This window comes from Catharus ustulatus, chromosome 1 (assembly GCF_009819885.2).
Source record: "Catharus ustulatus isolate bCatUst1 chromosome 1, bCatUst1.pri.v2, whole genome shotgun sequence".
Classification (NCBI taxonomy): Eukaryota; Metazoa; Chordata; class Aves; order Passeriformes; family Turdidae; genus Catharus; species Catharus ustulatus.
The window spans coordinates 45,748,706-45,766,271 of record NC_046221.1 but is presented as its reverse complement, the minus strand read 5'-3'; the positions used below and the strand labels follow the sequence as shown (position 1 = coordinate 45,766,271).

Genomic DNA, 17,566 nt, shown 5'->3' with positions numbered 1-17,566 from the left:
ATCCATAAACTCTGAAGAGTTGTTTTACTTCAGATAGGCCTAGGTCATGAGCACAGAGACATTTTCAGACTCCCAGGCTAAGGCTAGTTGCATGTTAGTCTCAGAGCCTGACCCACACAAATCTTAGGATTTCATGCAGTAATTGCTGCAGCAGATGGTAAAGCAGCTCCCTCAGCTATAATAATTACATTAATTTACCTTGAATTTTGTCTGATAATTTAGAATCTCTGTGCTCATTTGAAATTTTATTGCAGACAGCTCTTCTTGGCTGGTCTCTTGGAAACTCTGTGCCTGTTTCTTTAGTGTCTCCAGCTGCAATTGCAGACTTGGGACAGCTGCAGCACACATTTGAGCCTCCTCTAATTTCTCTTGCAGGCTCTTGTTCTCCTCTCTGAGATTAGAGATGTCAAGATTCAGCTGGTCTTGTTGCTCTGCTGCCTGTTTTTCCAGTTCTTTGAATCTTTCTGTGGCCTGGGCCAACTGCTCTTCTGCATCCACCTTTTCAGAGGTCAAGGAACAAATCTGAATTCCAAGTTCAGCCATATCAGTGTTGGTCCTGTGGAGGAGATCTTTATTTTCTTCATTTTCCACTCTAGCATTTTCCAAATATCGCTTAACCTTAGACAGCTCTTCCTTTAGGTTCATCAAATTATTTTCCAGCTCAGCTTTTTGATGGGCTGTTCTCTCCTGCTCTTTTTCTAGTTTTTCTTCCCTTTCTTTACATTGCACCAGTTCTTGCACATGATTTCTGTTGAGAGACTCACTCTGCTCTTTCAGCTGCTGGACAAGCGTCTTCTGCTCACTCAAGACAGTCTCAGCGACTGCGAGCTCACCTCTTATCCTCTCTTTCTCATCAATGGCCTGCTGAAGCTTGACTCGCAGATCAAGGACTTCTGCCTGCAGCCTGGACACTTCACCTCGGTTGACCTTCAGCTGCTCTTCACTCATGGTCAGTCTGAAGGCCAGTTCTTTTGCCTCCTTCTCCAGGGACGCTGCCTGTTGTAGCTGCTGTTTTTCCACTGATTCCTTTTCTGATGTGAGAGATTCTATAAATTTTGTCTGATGAAGGCATGTCTTTTCAACACCGAGCTTTTCTGTCTCAAGAGTTTCTGCTTTCTTCCTGTATCTTTCAGATTCTGCTCTTAGCTGTTGACATTGGCTCTCCATGCCCTGCAGTTCTACTTCCTTCTGTGTGAGCTGTGACTGGATACACTCTTTGCTTTCCTTCAAAGTGTCCAAGTTTTTTTCCATTTGTAAACTATGCTGTTTGGCACTCTTCAGCTGTGCTTCAAGTGAGGCAAAAGACTCCTTGGAGGTCTCTTCTCTTTGCTTTAGTTCTTCATATTCTGAGTGCAGAGCCTCCAGCCTCTCCTCTAGAATTTGGCTTTGCCTCCTGGCATTCTGCAAGTCTTCATCCAGCTGTTTGTTCTCACTCCGAAGCTTCTTCTCTTTTTCATCAACTGACACCAGGGCATCATCTATTTCACTCTGAAGTTGTTTCTCAGAGGCTCTTAACCTGGCTATTTCAGCTTCTAGGGAAGATTTAGAAGCTTCCAGGTTTTTCAGCTTCTCTTCCATCTTCTTCTTAGATTGCTGCAAATTCTCCTTCTCTGCTTTCAGTTTCCTGCTCTCCTCATCCAATTCACTCACTGCAGAGTTTTGCTGCTCCATCTGCTGCTCCAGCTCCTTGACTTTCTGCCCAAGATGCTCCTTCTCAGACAAGAGTTTCCGGTTTTGCTCCTGAAGGTTACACACAGTCTGACTCACCTTTGTTAAGCGACCCTCCTGTAGTTCAAGTTGCTCTGCTTGCAACTGGGATTCCTGCTTCAGTGCTCCTTCCCTCCTACCATACTCCTCCTCAAGTTTTTCTTTTTCCTTCCTGGCTTCCTCAAGATTTTTTTCCAGTGAACCCACCTGAGCCAGCGACCCCATTACCTGGGTCTGCAGCTCAGCCATCTCCTTTCCTTTCAAAGTCAGGGCCATCTGAAGCGCATCCTTTTCCTTTGCCATGGTCTCCAGGCTCCCAATCAGCTTTTCACTCTCTTCTTTGGAGTTAGCAGTGAGACTACTGTATCTGGATTCCAGTTCCTTCTGTGCCTGCTCTTTTAGCAGTAGCTCCTCCCTTGCTGCTTTCAGCTGAGATGCATGTTCATCATTGAGTCTTTGCATATCTGCCTTTTCCTTTTCCATCTCCTGAAGCTTCTCTAACAGTGCCCGTATTTGTAGGGCAAAGTCAAACTGGGCTGTGGCTTGCTGTCCCTTTTCGTCCAAGGCAGCATCGACTTTTGCAAGGAGGCTGAGGTTCTTCTGTTCTGTGGAACTCAGCTTGGCTTTGAGCTCATCAATGCAAAGATCCTTCACAGCAATCAAAGCCCTAGAGGTCTCCAGCTCCTGATTCGAAACCTGCAATTTTGAGGCACAATCTTCCTTGCTGGTCAACAGCTGCTCCACCTTTGTTGAGTGTTCCTTCTGCTGCTCCACTGCACTCAGTTCCAGGGACTGTAGGCACTTCTGCAGGTCACGGACAGTGCTCTGAGTGGAGTGTGAGACCTCACAGTGCTTCTGTAACTCTGTGATCATCTTTGTCAGCCGAGAGTTCTCCTCACTGTAGTTATTGCTCTTCTCCTTTTCTACCTGTACTTGTTCTTTTTGAAGGCTGACAGCTGCCTGGAGCTCCTGGTTCTCAATTTCTAGCTGGTGAATACGGTCTTGAAGCTCCCTCTGCCTCAGCTCAGCCTGGTCAAGTTCTAAACGCATCTCTTCGTAGCCTTCAAGGTGTTCAACATTTAGTGAGTTATTTACATCAGGGCTGGAAGGAAACTCTTGTGCCTAAATGAACAGAAGGGAAAATCAGAAATTTTAAGCTTTAAATGGTGTGCTCAAATGAGAGCAAGTTCAAGTTCTTAATGCACAGTGACATTGTGTGTTGCCTTCATAGCACTACAAGATATCAACTTGTAGGAAATGGGGCTTGTTTTCCCAAAAGATAAATAAAAACATATCTATCTGCAGGTAGTCTTCTGAACATATCTTTTTTCTTCTACAAAATTTGCATGTTAAGTTGAAGGAGCTGACAGACAATTCCCTTTACTTTTAATTAAAAATGTTTTTTATAGTTTAGATTATAAGACTCATAACCATCATAAAACCATTAAGTTCTCTGGAACTATGCCAACCAAAGACCTATCATGACATATAAATGCTTATTTGCAATTTGCTTACCTGCAAATAATTGCTCACTAAACTGCTCATGCTGGAACTGCGACTTGGGGGTTTCCATAAATATGCTGAAGATCCAAGAGAGGACAGAGTCCTCCTGTTGGTCACACAGAGAAACAATATCTAAGGTAAGTCTAAGCACATATATATGTGTCTTTCTACTTGTATATGTAAGATTTATCTAGTGGTAACTACCACATAAAAAAAGGACATAACTGCACCTGCTGTCTCAGCCAACAACCACTGAAGTTGATGAAAAAAAAGAGGGCTATCCAAGGCATCTATAAAAGGTGATGGGGCTGATAGCTGTCACTTCCCTCATCCAAGGCAGCCTTGCTCTAAGGAATTGTATTGCTGTGTGGTGGCAGCTCAATCAGATGGTGGCAGCAAAGCACCCTAAAAAACCCCCATTGATACAAATGGATCTGGACCAGACCTCGTAGTTTTTGTTATCCCCCACTTGTAGGGCGGATCACCACGGCTGCAAGTGAAGCACACTAGTTGGCTGTACAGTCACTACATGTCTCAGCTCTTGAAACAGAGGAAGCTAAAAACATTTCTTGTTGTGCGTGCATAGATGAGAACAGCTTAGGATTTGGGCCTAAACTGCAGCTACTGAAGTCCCATATTACAGAACATCATCTCTCATTGCTGGTGCTCAGTATACTGAAGGAGAAACAGGACAATTTGGTCATGGATTAATTATATTGGAAAAAGCATATACCTGCTCAAACACAAGTATTCCTACCCTCAAAAGCAGAAGCTTTTATAGATTCTTTAGCAAACAGGTGTTTTTTGTACTTGTTAATACAAAATCACAATGTGGCTCATCTTACCTGGCAAATGCTGGCCAAGCAGCATCTAAATCATAGCCTCTTGATGCCAAGTCAAACTGAACATCAGTGAGCTCATAAAGTTGACCCACAATGTCAGAACTCATTTTGGAATTCAGAAATGGACTTCTTGCATAGTACCAGTCACTTGAAAACAAACAAATAAAAGATAAGTAATACTCATTCATAAGCGAAAGGGAAACAGCAGTTTCTCTTACAAAAAAAACCCCTACATCATTATTCATTCTAGCTCAGAAAAACTATGATACAGTATTCTAAACACAAATGAAAACAACCAGATCGACCAAACAATATCTCATCCCTTCAATGTAAATGAAATTAAACAAATTTAATTAATTCCACATAAATATCTTTAAAGGAGTCCCTGCACAAAATATTTTTTTCCTTTAGTGCTTCGGCAAATCTGACAAAACAAAATATTTGCTATACGTTGGATAAACACAGTAAATACCTACAGCACACATTTAATACATCAAAAATTAGGAACAGAAAGCAGCATACAGAGTTAAATACATCGTGAAAATGGCTGGCTTTTTCTTAAAACCCTACTAGCGTCCCTCCAACCAAATACAAACTATCTTTGGAATTTTTTGGCCAAGAGCAAATTGTTCCTTTGTGTGACCATCCACAGATATATGCAAATGCTTCTGGGACTTTGTGCAACTCATCCAAATTAATCTTCTCTCATGATGAAAAGGCCATCAAACCCAGGATCTTCAATACTTATAAATACATCACCTTTGAAACTGATGTACAGAAGCATTAGCACAACCCACTCCACACAATATTAATATGAATATTAATATTAATATTAAGCTGTAATAATTTTCAATCTTTACAAACCCAAGATAGGTATGAACCAGTGACCCAGGCCAAAAAGTCTATGATCCTTCATATCCTATTACCAGCTCTCTAAGCCAAACATTTGGAAGCATTTCAATTTCTTTCAATAGCTATTAGGTGATGTTGCTTGCTCACACTGAGCAAACACCCGTTAAAAAAGCACTTTGCTATTCACCTGGTCACTTTGGTGTTCATAAAACATTGCTGCAAGGTGTCTGCTAGCCTTTGGTGAACCAGGGAATAACGAAGAAATGCTCTTCCTTTTCCAAGAGAGGTTCGTAGCTGGAAGGGAGAAACCACAAGAAAAGAAAGTTAAGTATCATTTGTGATCATGTAGAGACATGTCCAGAACAGCCTGCAAAACAACACAAAAGCACTCACAATAAGCTACTGTAAAGGAAAAAGTTGTAAAGGAAGCCAGTAAGAATTGTCACTGAGAAACACTTTTTCCTAAGTCTGTCATTGGGTGGAATCTTTATGAAATGATGAATTTGTTTCTACAGCTGGTTGTTGTCCACTTTATAATAATATAAAAGGCAACACAGGACCAATGAATCATCTAACATATTGAGTACATAAGCACAGACTATGCTAAGGACAATTCAAAACGTAAGGCAAATCTCAATGTGCCCAGCAAAGGCAGAAGTGACAACTTAAGTTACTGTGTACGGCCACAGCTGGTAGAGCTTTAGGACAGATTTAGTCATACAACAAAGATGTCCAAATATACAAATACACATCCCCATGGACACAGTAACCCCAGACAATGCAAAAAGCCTTTCTCAATACTTAGCCATTAAGTTGATTAAAATCTCATTCTTTCTTCAGACCAAGAACAGCTGCATGACCAAAATTAATAGATCTTTTTATGAAGACAGCTGTTAAATCAAGATAAGGGGGATCACAAAGCTCAGTACTGAATTTTTTTATAGCCATTGACTTGAAAAATTGATACTTTATTTGTACATCTGAACCATTTTCTTTCCTGCAAAATAGTGAAACACTGAATAGTTGTGTTTCATTTCTTCTTTCCTTCAAAGTCAGTAATCAATTAAGAAACGGAAAAGGAGTGTGATGAAAGAATTTTTCACCTAAATGCTCATCCAACTGACAAAGCAAGGACATTTATGATTTATAATAGAAGGCAAATATGAGAGTCTGAGGCACAGGTTAGTAGGTTACTGTAAATTTTGCTTGAAAGGTTAGTGTGAAAGAAGGCTCAAAGGTCACACAGCTTTCTTTCCCACTGATCAGTATTCCACTGTGGTGAAGTGAGAGCAACACCCTCAGCTTCCCTGTTTTTGCTGTTACTGGGCTTCTGCTCTGAAGGAACATAGGTTCTTCATTTAGCTCAGCAACCCACTACATACAAAAACGTTCCTTATAAATGGAACCTGAATTAAATGTGAAGCATAGAAAGCAACACCCTTTACTGATTTTTGGTTTGAATTCTACAGGATACAAACTGCAAAGTACCATGGTCCCTAAGCATCCCAGAAACAGCAAATTTAATTTACCACCTGGTTTTCACCCTCATTCACCTGCAGATATCTGAACATTTCTTCAGGGAGATGCTATCCCTACTCTGTTCACAGAAGCTTACAAGTGTTTTTTCCTAACTAGGCACGTTTAGTTTTTAAGAGCTGTCAAAAAACCCCAAATCTTGGAAGCCACAGAATTAATCCTATCCTTACTCCCCTCGGTTTATCAATTTAAATTGCGATACTTTCTGAAAGCAATATGGAGACACCAGAAAAAATGTACACAATGAGAACCAGAGGAAAATATGTACATATAAGCAGCTACAAGTACCTAAAGACTATTTGACTAGGAAACCAAACCATGCCACGTCCCGCTGGAATCCTGCTAGGAATCAGGGAGGCAGAGTGTCTGGTATTGACAATGTTTCCATGTTGACAGCAAACACTGTAGCTAAGGTGCAGTATATGGATGTAAAAATTTGAAAAGATGTGTATTCAGTGTAATCACCTTTTGAAAGGAAGAGGAGAGTGACCAGAACTCACTGTTCACTTACTGCTCTCAAGAATAAGGACTTTTGCTTAATTAACAGATAACCATTTCCAGGGTATTATTTGCTTCCTTGCTCCACCTCTCTAGCATATTGTGCAGCCTAGTAGTAGAAGCACTGCAAGTAGAGCAAAAAAGGCATTTATGCTTCTGAATGTTTGACCGTTATTTAAGTTAACTGCTATTACTCTTTCCTTTTTGTTAATTTCCAAGTTTGAAAGTCAACTAGTATTGTTCAGTAAGCAAATAAAGGACATTTGGAAACCTTTATGTTCTATCCAGCCAGGTTCAAAAATTTGCTGCTGATTTCTACCTTTAATGAAGGGGAATGACAAACATGTATTTGTGGCATGTGTCATTTAATATCTGGGCCCAAGGCTGCCATGTCAGTTACCTGAAACAGACCACTGACTATTTTTTTAAGAGTTTATATTTCTAAACCACAAGTTAATAAAGATGAAAGAAGCTTTCCACAAGCTAATTTCTATGGTTGCACATACATCGAAGTAGAAAATATCCTGCTTCCAAACTATAATTTCTGATATTAACAGATCAGCTAACAATTTAACCGATAGGGGTACTGAAGAAGGAAAAAGCAGTCCAGTTTTTACATGTGGCAATATGCAAGTGATACCACAGGCAACAGACTGCTGAAGACTACAGCACAGCCACCTTTGCAGAGAAATCTGAGTGGCTCCTACTACTGAGAATTTAGGGGCCAACATCTACAGCCAAAGGATTTTTCTGGCAGCAGCAGCAGCTACTGTCCTTGCTTCTCCAGCTGTCCTGTAGCAGGAAATCCAACTCAAATTTCTGTGCCTCTCCCCTCTTTTCCTTCCCACTGGTAAAACAAACTGGAGCCCTTCCTTAGATTGTTCACCTTGAACAGTAAAATTCAACACTGTCAAGGTTGAGAAGAGAAGAAAGGAAGGTAGGGAACCCAGAGCCTACCTCTACTACAGTACCATGGTTCCCTTTTAGATGGATCAAAATAACATTATCTAGAGCTGCGGTGGAAGAATTCCAAAGAGAATAGGAAAATCTGCTGTAAATAGTAACTTGCCAATGCAAGTTGGCACTGCTCAGAGATAATGGAAGTGAACATCAGGACAATGCTGGCCAGTACCACCACACCACCGCCTCTTCTACCCACTAGGAAAATCTTCTTCAATGATTCTAAAGACTCAGACAGGATCAACACAGAAAGCTTCTCACAGCTTTTACTTCACCCACGCATTGAAGACATAACATGGTTTTTTCAACATTAAGCTTTTATTACTAATCTAAATCTAACAGGAACAAAGCTTTTTGTGCTGTTTTTGACTGCTTACCCAAGGGAATAATGACAATCATCCTTAGTCATTTCATCATGCTATTTCACACAACGAACAGAATTCAGACAGAAGATTAAACTGCTGTTATCAATCAATACTCCTCTACTCTATGGACCAGTTTAAGAAGTCTTAAGAAAAGTCAAATATGGTGAATCTTTCATCTAACACTTAGAGTCAGATCCTGCCATAAGTTTTGCTGAAGATGCTCTACCCTTAATTTTTCATTTCTTTTTACAGAAAATGGCACTAAGTTTATGAAAAGGCAGGGCACAGCCAGAGACAAACAGGTCAATTCACTTGTGTAAGTGGTCTTTGAAATAGGAATCAGGCTTTCTAATCCTACATAATTGACTGCCCTAGTAAAAGAGGTCATATTGCATTTCTATACATTACATGAAAATTAGAAAAAAAAATTCCCAAGTTTTTTGCTATATATTGAATACAATGTATTTTTTTTGTTTGTTGCTACTGATCTCTGAAAAAACATGACAAAACATAAACCACATATTCTGATATACCACATACTCTTAACTGATATACTTACTTCTGTAATAGACTTGACAAAGCGGATTCCATCATTAGCTCCTTTTATTTTTGCCAGACAGTCACAGAAATAATCCCAGTAGTCTTTTCTGTTCCCCAGCAATGTGCTTTTTTCTTTCTGGTCAAACTTAAACCAGGAAAACAAAATACAATGATCAAAATTTAAATAGAAATATATATAGCTACTTGGAATCCTGTTCCTCTCCCAGCAGCATGTGCTTTCATGACTCCTGTTAGCTTTAGCCAATGTATTCACAAAGGAAAGAGACACTGCTCTGTACTGATGCAATCCAGCAGTTACAAAAGCTACTTAACTGACAGTAAGAGATAATAATGTTCTGGGTCTCTTTAAAGTACAGACATCCATTCAAAACTCCTGAGACAAAGACTAGCAGCAGATTCAGCAGCTGTTCAAGAGCAAGGCACTAACAACCAGTTGCTGAGAGACCTGCAATTAAGCATGGCAGTAGCACACGTCTACATACCAGAAAAACCTGCTCCAGCTAAATCATGTTCAGAGCAACAATGCATCAGGGGTATGGACTGTACCTTGGACCATTCAAATCCCAAAGGATTTTTCAGTTTCTGCTCTGTAACCTCATTAAAACTCCCTTACCTAGATTAAGGCTACATTAATATTTGTTGCAAATTAGCATTTGTTGCAATCAGTGACATGATTATGGTATATGTGGACACTACACTATGCAAACTGAATTTCAGTTTGCCCAGCAGTGTCCTATTTTACCTAAACCTTAAGGATGGACAAAAAGCAGCACTTCAGATTAAAAATTAGCCTTTTGCCTTAAGCCTTCCATACAATAAAAAACACTTTCCAAAGCAAAATTGCTGAAAATTCTATAAATTACTCACATCCAATATCTATTTTGCATTAAAATATCAAGATATCATTACCACAGTTTTTTCAGGATAATTTAGCAAGATATGTATTTAAATTCAAGCAAAGAAATGCCTTATATTCCTCAGACTTCCAGCACCATATTTTGATTACATTTATTTTCACTTGAAGTAAGTATAATAGGCAGCACATATTTCAATCCTCTTATTACACCAAAATAAAATAGAATGAGAGACTCAACTGGATATTTATAATTATTTGAGTTAAACCCCACATACTGAAGAGTCAGCAAGAGAAAATAAGGCCGAGCTTTGCTGGTGGATTACAAATGACATAAATCACTTTTTACCTGTAAAAGGTACTCAAGCTTGTAGGAGAATTTTTGCAAGTTGACACTGTCATCTGTGATTGGTTCACCTCCTTCTTTAAATTCTTTACTTAATTCAGTCACTGCATCTTTAAAACAAGACACCAAAATAGTTAACTAATGCAAAGAACATACAGCACTGAATCCACAAACAACTAAAATGCTTTCTTCACGGGCATTCTGCATGTGAATTAATTTTCTTTTAGCTGAAATGTCTTACAAAAAACATGACTGATAGTTTGCAATTTGAGACCATCTGTAAAAAAACAGAAGTTCAAACTGTGTCAGTCTGTTGTATGGATTATTTCTTCTTAAATACACCCAGTATTTCTGACACTTAGCAAAACCTGCTAACAGAAAATTGCTAATTGCTACCTCAGCAGAGGGAAGAGAAATAACTTTTTGCTGTCTCATGTGCACATTAAGGTACTGCCACAGGACAAACAGAATTCTGATTAGAAAGGACAAAGCATGTAATCTGCTAAAGGGGATCAGTAACACGAGAACAGTCATTCAGTCAGCACATTTATCTTCTCCATGCTTCATTCAGGAAGGTTCAGCTTGTGCTGGTTACAAACACAAATGAAAAAATAATTTACATAAAAAATAAGAATGTAGCAACTCCCTGAGACATACACCCACAGTGGGTGAGGAAATCTCAAGTCAAAATACACTCTATTGCCTCCCTGGACACTCTAGCCCCCAAAGGATGTACTTCTCAGCATCAGAAATTACTGATTTTGAGCTTGCTTTCCCCCTTGGTCTTACACTTACTTCAGGTAACTGAGTGAGCTTTAGCTTCCAGTCCCACTCAATAACCCTTTGCAAATTAAAATTTCTTCTTGTCAGTAGTCACATAGATCTCCTTTTTTCTGTTAAAGGAAGATCTAGATTTTCAGCTTTGGTGCATATATCTTTAATTTAGTAAAAATTTAAAGGAAAAATATCAGAATCTTGGTATAGGCAGCTGATTAGGACAGAAAGAGACTGGAAAAACTGTTATGAATTTGATAGAATTCTGCCTGCAACAGAATTTATGAAAATGAGGTGAAAATGAGGTTGGCTACTTCTAGAGGAAGACAGGTTCCACTGCAGCAGGTGTAATTCTGCAGCACCGTTCCTCCGGGTCTCCTTTCCCAGCTAGGTTTGGCCTCCTGATTTTTTGCCTTCCCACATTAGCATCAACTCCACACCAGCCTCCCATTAAGGAAGGCTGAGTTTTAGGCCCTTTCTCCTTACTTCACACGAAGTCTTGTAGCAGCACAGCCCTATTCATGTCAATGAAGCACTAGATCACAATGCACATCTCACACACAGCTGTCTTCAAATAGTAAAACTTATGTCTTGTCTTGTACGTTTAAATTTACAGGATTTAATAATTCAGGATCCTGCAGAAGGTACAGCTCTTGTCTCACATAAAAATCAGTCACACTGTACATCTTGAATTATGTTGCTACAATGCTGCAGGAAAGAGTTACACAATTGAAAACACCTACTCTGTTATCTAAACTCTAGAGGATGCAGTCCTGCTCCAGAACATATCTGTCAGCATGGTACTCACTGTACCTTGCAAGTCTCTGATAATCCGCTGCAGCTGGCTTTCACCACTAGTTGCTGCCATCTTGGAAACAAAAGGAACTCCCCTTCTGGGCTGTTAACCTTTTCATCCATCTAGATAAAAACAGCAGAGCTCATATCCTTGGTGACCACTGGGTTGACGCTGATTATTTTTCTCTGTGACACCTGCAATTGTAAAAGTCAAAAATAAAATGAAAGTCTTTATCAGCTCAAATGAGTAGAAGAGAGGTGTTTTGGCATTTTAGATCCTGTTGAGTAATGAATTCCACGGCCAACCCTTTTCCAGGAATCTCCTTAATATTTTCTTCTAGTTATCACTTTCCATTTCAGTTATTTCTTCACTTATATCTTTCAAAACTACTAAGCAAACCTCAGAAAGCAATTTTCTCCGGCTGGAGTTACAACACAGTTGGTAGTACAACTCAGCTCTGGCTGGCATTTCACTCAATCTATCTTGTGACCCTGAGGGAGGTTCCAATGACACGTGATTTTCCCTCCCCAAACCCTCTGCCAGATCTTCCCTACAGGCTGCAGAGTAAAACGATAAGACATCTCTTCCATTTCAGAAAGACTTCCAAGATACAGAGTAGGCACAGGCCAAGGAATCAAAAATGATGCATGTTTGACTCTCTGACACCAGAACATATTTTTAATGGGCAAGAGCTATCAAAATCTTTAGTACTGGAGTGTGATTTTCTCAACTCCTTCTCAGAACCCACTGTACCCTACACATGTAAGACAACACCACTCTATTTTAAGCTCTGTTACAGCATCCCTGGCTGGACCAACATACCTTGCACCACCTTCTTTGCTTAGGATGAGTTATACTCATTCAGAGAAAATCTTTCTTAAGGTAAAATTAATTACAAGCCTCAAGCACTACTAAAACAACCATGCCTGGGGATGCAATCTTTCCAAGGCTAATCTGGGAATGATTCAAAGGAAAAAAGCCACACAGAAACTACATAAGGAACTTACTAAGCATCCTGTTCAAAGGTTGTTCAGAATTCTGTCTGCAGAGGTACAGCCAAAGTTTCAAGCAAAAACAACACCCAAAGTACTGAACCTTTAGAAAAATTGCTGTCACATATTAGTGCTTTTCCTATAACTTAAGCTGAACTACAGTGAAATTAAATTGTAGTTAAAATCTTACAAATTTTTGAATCTAATGTGATTAGGTCACATTATTATATCTCCTTTCTCTTTCCATTCTTTCATTTACAAAAGAGGTAAATTGGCACAGCTGAACTAGGTGTCTGAATTAATCAAACAGATCATCCTTCATACTCTGTGCATTAAGGTATTGCTAGGAAGTGATCCCGATGTGATCTCGTATTCTTTTCTGTCTGAAACAAAGCAAACGTTAACAATGCCGTAGAGACAGAAGCACATTAAGTATAAAGAGAAGGCTGAAACTCGTGTGTTTCTCTGCATAAACTGTGCTTTGTTACATGCTCGTTTCCATTTCCATGCTTTGAGATTAGCTGTTAGGTTACGACACAAGTGTCAAGTGGACCATGTGCTGTCCGGGGAAAGGCCTTGGCCTTCAAAATCCCCATCACAACCAGTTGCTTCAGGGACAGAAGACCAGAACAGCACAGACCACCTGACCTTGTGGTGCCAAACACAATTTTTAACCTTAAATCAACAGTGTGACATACCCAAGATTCCTATCTCGATGCTACCCAGAGACCACACAAAGCACTACACTTCTTGGCGACTTGCCCAGTTTGGGTACTACTGAAAAAAAGCAAGAGTAACAAACTGAGTGATTCAATGTTTCCTTTTCTAGGAAAGAGGAGTAATATCAGCAGTATCAGATCAGTTTGGCAACTGTTACAGAAAGGAGCTCAAGTGAGAAGATTGTGCCATGAGGGCAATGGAAGCCAAAAAGTGCTGCCAAACCAACTGCTTTTCCTCACATAAAGAGGGAAAAGAGCAAGGACCAACAAGGGGACCCTGCCTGTGCTTCCCAAAGGCCAGAATAAGCTTCCATTCAAGGCTCCAGAGATGCAAAGGCTTTGCAAGAGGCATGCCAGGAAAACAGTGACCAGACCAACTGCAGGCATCTACAGAGAGCCTAGGAGAATAGGAAGTTGGGAATTGAGCCTTTATTTTGCAAAAAACAGCAGGGAGTGGGACATCGGGCATCCTATGGCAGCCAGGCACAGCACGGACCTTGTCAAGTGCTAATTCCCAGCTGGGTACACAAGCAGACATTCACTGGAAGAGGACTAAGGCTGTTCAGACTTTCCCCAGCCCCACTAACACTGTTTAAATCAGCGTGTATGCCCAAATAAATAACTGCTGGGTGCACAACAGTTCAGTGGCACAGTGCAAGAGAAGGTTCTGTGCTCCCAGTGTGTTGATCTTGCTGTGCCAAAACAGCCCAAGATATGCATCTTTATTCCTGTTTGGATCTCCTAGGTAGAATGTGAGAACCGTGAAAAGAAACCACAACTCAGCTGGAGACATGAAGCTGCACAGCCCACTCCTCTGCTTACTCCCTTGTCACCTCTTTCCTCAATACCTGGAGCAAGGTCTCAGAGCTTCCCCCTTCCTTGCATCAGCTCCCATAGAGGAGACACACATTTATCCCCTTCTCTTCCCAGAGGTGAAGGGGATCTTTTGTCCTGGGCTATGGTATAGAGCAAATGTGGTGCAACAATTTCTACTTGCCTTCTCCTCTACAAAATGGGGAGAAAGGTTCTTCTCCCCTCTGTGGTCCTTCCAGAGAACAACTCTGGCACTTCTTAGAAAATACAGTTCATCCCACAGTAAGGTACAGAGTTCTCACCTCCTATGGCCAAGAAAACTGATAATGTATCTTAACTTGTTTTCCAAAATTTCAAAACAGGAAGAGCTTCTTTAAACACCTGATCTAGTCCTTTCTGATCACAGAACATTTTGCCCAGAATTCTTTAGTTCCTCCAGAATTCCCTGTTCCTCCAGCATTTCCTATCCTACTGTGCACATTTATAAATACTTGCTTTTTGAAAACAGCATGATACATTCCTCAGGCACGAGTGACCTGCTGTGGGTTGACAGCTTTTTAGATGATGCATTGTTACCTCTTATATAACAGCACTAGACTAAGGCTGAAGGCATTAACTTGCCCAGAACTGCTGAGCTGCAATGACACCAGTGCAGCTACACTAAGGACCTGGCACAGAGAAGGCGAGACAGGCCATGCCACCAGTCCCTCCTCGCTCTCCTGGGCCCTGCCTGCTGATCTCTGAAGGTGGTTCCTGCCCTCTCTGCTGACATAAGTGCTAGTGTGGGGGTGGCAATCTTCTTTACAGAGGAGGATATCCTGGAGATTAAAGAAAGAAGCAGAAAGGAAATAGCCCACATACAGGAAAAAGAAAGATTTACCTGAAGGGGAGTGAGACACATATAAAACAGGCAACAAAGTAAAATGACTGTAATTAAGCTGGTTAGTGAAGTAGCTACAATGACCTACATTTAATCTGATCCTATAAAATTTACCTTCATTTTCTACATCATATCTGCATCTCCAGCAGTTAGCTTTTTATTTTTCTGTTAATTGGTCAATTTTAGCCAGCCTTGACAGAAGGTATCTGTCAAAATATTACATCTTCAAAATATTACACTTCTCCATGAAATGAAAACAGGAAGCAGGGAGGATGTCCATGAGCAGAGTGTCTCTGCATTGTTAAAAATGCTACAGTGAGACCTCCATTATAGACTGATACCAGAGAATCCACCCAAGTGCATTTTCAGTGTGCAGTAAGAGCAGAGCTCACACTGCAGACTCGGTGTAATTCAGATAAAAAGTAAATCAGATTTGCAAAAAATATTCATTGAAAACCAAGATCCAGTAGTTTCTACTCCTTAGGAAAATATTTCTTGTTAATATGATTACTCTGGTCTAGTCATTCCAAACAAGGGCACTTCATCACATGGCCCCAAATGGTATCACAAGACCTTTAATTATTTTGTGCCCACAATCCTATGCCTTTCTAACATTCTGTATGAAACAAAATAGGCAAGTAAGTACACTGAGACAAATCCTACATTTGTGAGTCATAACTTTAACTGCATTATTCCTTTGTGTAGGGTGAACATGTATGTTCTATAAAAGCAAATACTGACTGATAACTGCAAAGCACACTGGGGGGAAAAAACCCCGAACAACCTACCTGGTCATCCAGTTGGCTACAAGATACACTGACAAAAGACACTGAATGCAAATCTCACGGCAAAGATAAAAGAAGAACTGGGAAAAGAAAATAGCTAAGTCTCAACATGGTAACAGCATGATTTAGTTAAATAATTTCATTCCTGTAATTGCCTGAAAAAACTACTTCATACTTTGCTGTTGCAGCAAACATAGAGCCTCAGTGAAATTCACAGTAGCTGTGCTGCAGCTTTTCTCATTTTGTACTGTGCAGGCACATAGAGCTGCATATCCATAAAGCTGAAGAACTATTTGCTGGAAGTAAAGGTCTGAGGTATAAAAAGGACAGCATGATTCTTCTGTCATGCACACACGTGCTTTTTACAGGGCACCTCACCCTTTTGTGCTTTAACACTGCCTACAAAGATACGTGACTGATAAAAACACACACTGGACTATATTAAATAGGAGGATTGAAAGCAAAAGGCAGGCACAGCCTGAAAGGCAGCTAGGGTTTCCATTCTGGGAAGTGAAATTTTCTTTCAAAATTAATCATTCCCCTTTATTTTCTATACCAACAAACCTTCACATTTCAGTGACAAAACATGGTTTGGGAATATAAACAATTAGCAATAAAAGACATCTTACAGAAAACACATGCCCAGAAAAACAAATTCTCAGAGTACCATAACACAATGGAAGAGGGTAACTAGATGAAGTGCATAAAAACATTCACATTTCACAAATGCTTGGCAGAGATTGAGTATTTTTATAGTTAAGGACTCCTTACAGTAAAGCCTTACATGGGAAGGCTCTTGTGCTCTCAGAATATTTGCATTTTACAGCATAAGAACAAAAACTAATGACATTCATAAAATACTGTTTGTACCCCTAACTGGACAGAAGAGACTGACACAAAATAATCAGTAAAGTTTTAAAGGTCTTTTTGAGCAATCTTCCTTATTCTATGGACAACTGACCTACCTACATTCCACCCCTATTCCTTGTATTTGCAACCTCTTCTTAGACAAAGATGAAAACTAGGCAACATACAGTGGCACAATAAGAACTCCATGAGACAGAGTTAATTTTTAACCTTGAGTGGACAAAACTGGCACCCTAACAAATTCTTTTAATGCTGCACCTACAGAACTGGATCTCCACTCTAACACCTGGCTTGAAACCTTTTAAAACCTTACGCTGTACTTTGCCAAACTGGACCAGATGCATCAGACCAGGGACACAGATTTCTGACTTGGAGAACAGTGTTTTGTCTCTGATATTCCTTCACATCAGTAACTGTTGAACAACATGAACTCAAATGACCACTTTCTGCAAACAACACCACAGGGATGAGCTAGTACATATCTCACAAAGACAACCTTGTCTCAGTCCTATCTCATGATGACATAACTTCCCTGTTTGAGGAAGCAGTCAGTATACAAAGAGAAGAGTTCTCTTCTGGTAACAGGAATTTTACAAGTATCGCTTTTAACAAACTTGTCTGCCCTTTTCCCTTAGGACACGTCAGGAATGCTACACCTTGTTTACTAACATCAATCAATTAACCCAACCATAACTCCCCCAGAGACTTGGTTCTCCATGGCTGCTCCCATCCTATTCCACCCCCTCTGGGAGAAGGTACCCCAGCAGTCTCAGTGCCTGTATGGTGAGCTGAAAAGACAGAATTCATTCAAAAGTGAAAAGGTTTTTCCCTCCTTCATGCTCTCATTCTCCTAAACAATTCTCCCTGTGTCCCTCCCTGCCACAAAATCTGCTCTTTCTCTCTACAGCTCATACAAC

General features: G+C 40.2%; 1 protein-coding gene across 3 annotated transcripts in view; it reads right to left on the bottom strand.

Moving 5' to 3' along the window:
* FYCO1 (FYVE and coiled-coil domain autophagy adaptor 1) overlaps positions 1-17,566 on the bottom strand; it is a 46,683-nt gene that overhangs the window by 25,747 nt on the left and 3,370 nt on the right. For all 3 annotated transcript variants that reach the window (XM_033058469.1, XM_033058484.1, XM_033058477.2), the window contains exons 2-8: positions 11,611-11,787; positions 10,027-10,133; positions 8,823-8,948; positions 5,092-5,198; positions 4,056-4,199; positions 3,223-3,316; positions 199-2,829 (exon numbers count right to left, since the gene is read on the bottom strand). In XM_033058469.1, the coding sequence (XP_032914360.1) occupies positions 199-2,829; positions 3,223-3,316; positions 4,056-4,199; positions 5,092-5,198; positions 8,823-8,948; positions 10,027-10,133; positions 11,611-11,665 (3,264 nt within the window). In that variant the 5' untranslated portion in view covers positions 11,666-11,787. The remainder of the gene's footprint in view (positions 1-198; positions 2,830-3,222; positions 3,317-4,055; positions 4,200-5,091; positions 5,199-8,822; positions 8,949-10,026; positions 10,134-11,610; positions 11,788-17,566) is intronic.